This window comes from Panicum hallii, chromosome 6 (assembly GCF_002211085.1).
Source record: "Panicum hallii strain FIL2 chromosome 6, PHallii_v3.1, whole genome shotgun sequence".
Classification (NCBI taxonomy): domain Eukaryota; kingdom Viridiplantae; phylum Streptophyta; class Magnoliopsida; order Poales; family Poaceae; genus Panicum; species Panicum hallii.
This window is the reverse complement of record NC_038047.1, coordinates 34,864,617-34,868,811: the sequence shown is the minus strand read 5'-3', so window position 1 is coordinate 34,868,811 and position 4,195 is coordinate 34,864,617. Positions and strand designations below refer to the sequence as shown.

The window sequence follows — 4,195 nt, the reverse complement described above, 5'->3', positions numbered from 1 at the left end:
TAGTACATCTATTATCTATATGTTGCAATTTCAAGTTATGAACCATTTATATTTTTATACTCAACTATGTGCAATTAGTGTGTACTTTGGGCTGTCAAAAAAATTTTTTGCACCATTTGAAATTTTGAATACCTACCTCCCAAATCCTGGGCCTGCCCCTGCTTATAATGGTTTTTTATATAATAATTAGTAATTTCTATGTGAATGCTTGAAACATATATACTTCCATGTATCCAACACAATTAGAATTAGTGTTGTTAATCCATTTTCTCTATCTTATTATACATTATGCACCTATAGCGTGTCTACAAGAGGTCTTACCTAGTGAAGTATAAATGTTCGGAGCTACCTACCAACCTCATGATATATGTATATGTGGTAATATACACATAATATAATATCTCTAAAGGTATGACTTGGAGTCCCCAACTGTACAGCACAAGCATTTATCAAACTTAATTGGATGCATCTATCACATGATAATCTCAGTTATTACTTATATTATTTCCGGAAAGTTACATACGTCGGCATGTAAACTTTATTGTTGAAGTACAACTCATAAGTAATCTAGAATATGGAACTGCCAACAATGGGCTGCTGCAAGTATGCCTGAGGGTTTGTCGCAGCCAGTTGGCTCAATTGCAGCAGTTGTTGTTGTTGCAAGAAGGCAGTGGGATTTACCGCAGCCAGAGGGTTCAATGTTAGCAGCTGCTGCTGCAAGATGGCGGCAGAGTTTGCAATAGCTAGTTGGTTGAATGGAAACATCTGTTGCTGCGAGTAGGCAACAGTGTTAGCTACAGCCACTTGGTTGATTGCTTGAGAAAGCTGCTGTTGTTGCAAGTTGGCAGCAGGGTTTGCCATGGCTAGTTGATTGAGTGCTGGCGAAAGTTGTTGCAGTTGCTGCTGTGCCATGATGCTCAGTATTGTCAAATACGCTGAGGATTGCTGTTGCCACAAGGCTGATGGTATGATGCTTGATGCTAGCGCCTGCTGTAGCATGTAGGATTGCACAATTGGGTGTTCAAATCCAACGGCAGTCACTGGTGGGATGTACTGCGAAATAGTGGCAGCGGTAGTAGCTAGTGAGCTCTGTGGGATAAGAACCGCTGTGGCCGCGCTTGCTGAAAGAGCAAGGAGCACAAGGAGGGCAAGTATCTTGGATGCCATTGTTGCTATGAGGTTGCTAGTGTGTTTCACTTTCTATGTTGCTAGGTAGTCGTGAAGATGTGGGTGATGGATTAACTTCTGATTTGGGGCCTATTTATAGTCATGATCTCTCATGTAGCTCTAGCAAGATTCTACCTTTTGCTAGATAAGATATAGATGACAAGGTATCCTGTCAATTTTGACATTTAGCGGTCATTTTAGTGGCTTGTACGACATGTGATTGTGCTGGCAACCACTAATTAGTTGCAAAAAGTGACACTTTATTGTTTGTAGTTTCTTAGTGCACGAGTGACAATGATGTTGGGTTCACTTTTGCACATGTAAAAGACAATCACATCATATATGCTCCTCTTTATTAAAGTGAGTTTGTAAAGTGGTGATTTTGAGATAAGTTAGAGATGACATGGTATCTAGTCAATTTTGACACCTAGTGGCTAATTGTCTTGGATAATATGGTATTTGTTGGCAAAACAACGTGCACTCAATATACAGTAGCAAAAAGCTATGCGATTTTTTATCGTTTACATTTTCTTGATACATGAGTGACAATGACATGACTTCGGTTCACCTATACAAGATGTACAAGCCTTACACTGCCGGAGAAAGGCACATCAGTGCCGGTCACAGGGAGCTTTAGTGCCGGTCCCTGTGACCGGCACTAAATGGCCGGCACTAACGTGACAGTCGTTAGTGCCGGCTATATTGACCGGCACTAAATGGCGCGTGTTAGTGCCGGTCCGTTATTCCAGCCGGCACTAACGTGTGCAATTATCAACCCCCTAGAAACCATTGTTCAGCATGCTGCATTGCTGCTAGCTTCCTAGTCATTGCAAGTCTCAGCACTTAGCAACTTTTCAAACAAAATTACATGAGAATAGCAGGAGACAGTATAATTTTATCAAAACTTAGCAGACCAGACATGGAAATAAGTACAGAAGCATCAAAACATTGTTGATGTGCAATTAACCAGATGCTTTTGCAAGTTGATGTGCTCACCTCGAATCCGTTTTTGCGATCGGAGGGCGAGGAGGAGGTCCGGAGGGAGGGGTCGACGGTGGGGGCCGGAGCTTCGGGCGGCGGCAGCAATGGGGCGCGAGGACGCGGAGCAGTGGCGCGAGGACCTCGAGGCAGCAGGGGCAGCCGGGCGGCCGGGCTGCGCGGAACGGGCCGCGCGCGAGGATGACGAGGTGTGCCGCGGCCGGAGCTTCGGGCGGCGGCAGCAATGGGGCGCGAGGACGCGGAGCAGTGGCGCGAGGACCCCGAGGCGGCAGGGGCAGCCGGGCGGCCGGGCTGCGCGGAAGGGGCTGCGCGCGAGGACGACGACGTTCGCGGCGGCCGGAGCTTCGGGCGGCGGCAGCAATGGCGCGAGGACGTCGGGGCGGCAGGTAAGTTGGGGCGACATCGTCGATCTGAATGGGCGAAGGGGCTAATTTGTTGGGGAGATGGCGCGGTTAGTGCCGGCTAGTGTTACCAGCCGGCACTAACGCGCCCACGTGACGTCAGATGGACAAGTTAGTGCCGGCTCGTGTTACCAGCCGGCACTAACGTGTACCATCCGCGCGGGAATTGGCACGTTAGTGCCGGCTGGTATTTCTAGCCGGCACTAACGTGCCCGCCTTATACTGTTGAGGCACGTTAGTGCCGGCTCGTTCTTGACCGGTACTAACGTGCTGGTACCGATAGACCGTTTTCTAGTAGTGTTAGCCACGTCATTCATATTCGTTTTTTATTAAATTAAATTTGCAAAGTTGTTATTATCAATTGCGGATCTAAGTATTTCCGAACTGAATTTTTCGATCGACAACCCTACAGAGATTTTGTCTTTTAGAGATTATGTCCGCATCCAGAACTCAATTACCATGCATCTGGAGTGAGCTGGTACATATGCGGAAACTAAAACTCTTACCTTAGGCATAACTATTGTCCTCAACATAATAATGGATATTCTGTAACATAAATTACCAACATGCTAAGTTTACCTTAACCATAACTTATGTTGAACATGGCATGGAGGCATAATCAAGTTTTTGCCACCCTTACGAAACGAATGGCAAGCCAAATGCCCCAGTAGTGACAATCTTGGCCCAGCTGGTTAATGATTGGGGATGTAGTGCCATCCTGTAAGGGTGGTATAAAATAAAATATATATCTTCAGCACCGACGCTCACATATACATACACACACTTATCGCTACAAAATCACATAAACACACTGCACCCTACGAGTTTTGCCAATTGCTTGCCCGGAACATCATATGCCTTCTATCATGGAATATATTGCCCGCCAATTAGAATAATTATCCGAATATGCAAACACCTAAACTAATCTAAGTAGATAGGTTCTACTACACGGAGCTGAACCAACAATGAACATTATCACTCAACTGGCCGCAAGCCTATAACATTGACAGACCAAATAGGTACATCGCGTGACAACCAAAACCATCATTTAATTTTAACTAAAAATATGCCTTATGCATTGCTGCAGGTAAAATCTATATGTGGTATGGTGGTGGCATCTCCGGCATAAAAATTCTTGTGAGCCAGTCCTACTTGACCGGCAATGAAGGCCCATGTTTTGTAGAAAACCTTTTTGCGAATGAAGCAACCATGCATGTGTATTAAAGATGGCTTATGCAAAAATGAAACCTTAGCCTTTTTCTTGGATTATTCTTATGCATCTATTTGTATATCCCCTCCATACGGTGGGGTTGGATTTGCTGAGTATGTTTGTACTCACCCTAGCTACCTTGTTAGAGAGGAAGATATGGACTTCATGGCCGGTGAAGGTTTCAACCAACTTGCCTCTGGCATTTGGCTAATAAGGATGTTTCCGCTGGCATGTACTCCTAGGTGATACCTACGGATCATAATACCTATAGCCATCCTCAGCTTGTTCCGGTAATTTCTTGTTTAGCTTTACGTCACTTGGCTGCTACCGAGAGACATGTATCGGATCTGAACTATCTGATGTAAGAATTGAAATGTGTGTACCAGCATTCTTAGGACTGATATCTGTATCATATTTA

General features: G+C 45.0%; 1 protein-coding gene across 1 annotated transcript; it reads right to left on the bottom strand.

The window, feature by feature from the left end:
* Positions 1-468: 468 nt before the first annotated feature.
* On the bottom strand, positions 469-1,219 carry LOC112897795 (kafirin PSKR2-like). Its single transcript, XM_025966189.1, has one exon. The coding sequence runs from the start codon at positions 1,165-1,167 to the stop codon at positions 568-570; it is 600 nt and encodes a 199-aa protein (XP_025821974.1). The 5' UTR covers positions 1,168-1,219; the 3' UTR covers positions 469-567.
* Between the last annotated feature and the right edge of the window lie 2,976 nt (positions 1,220-4,195).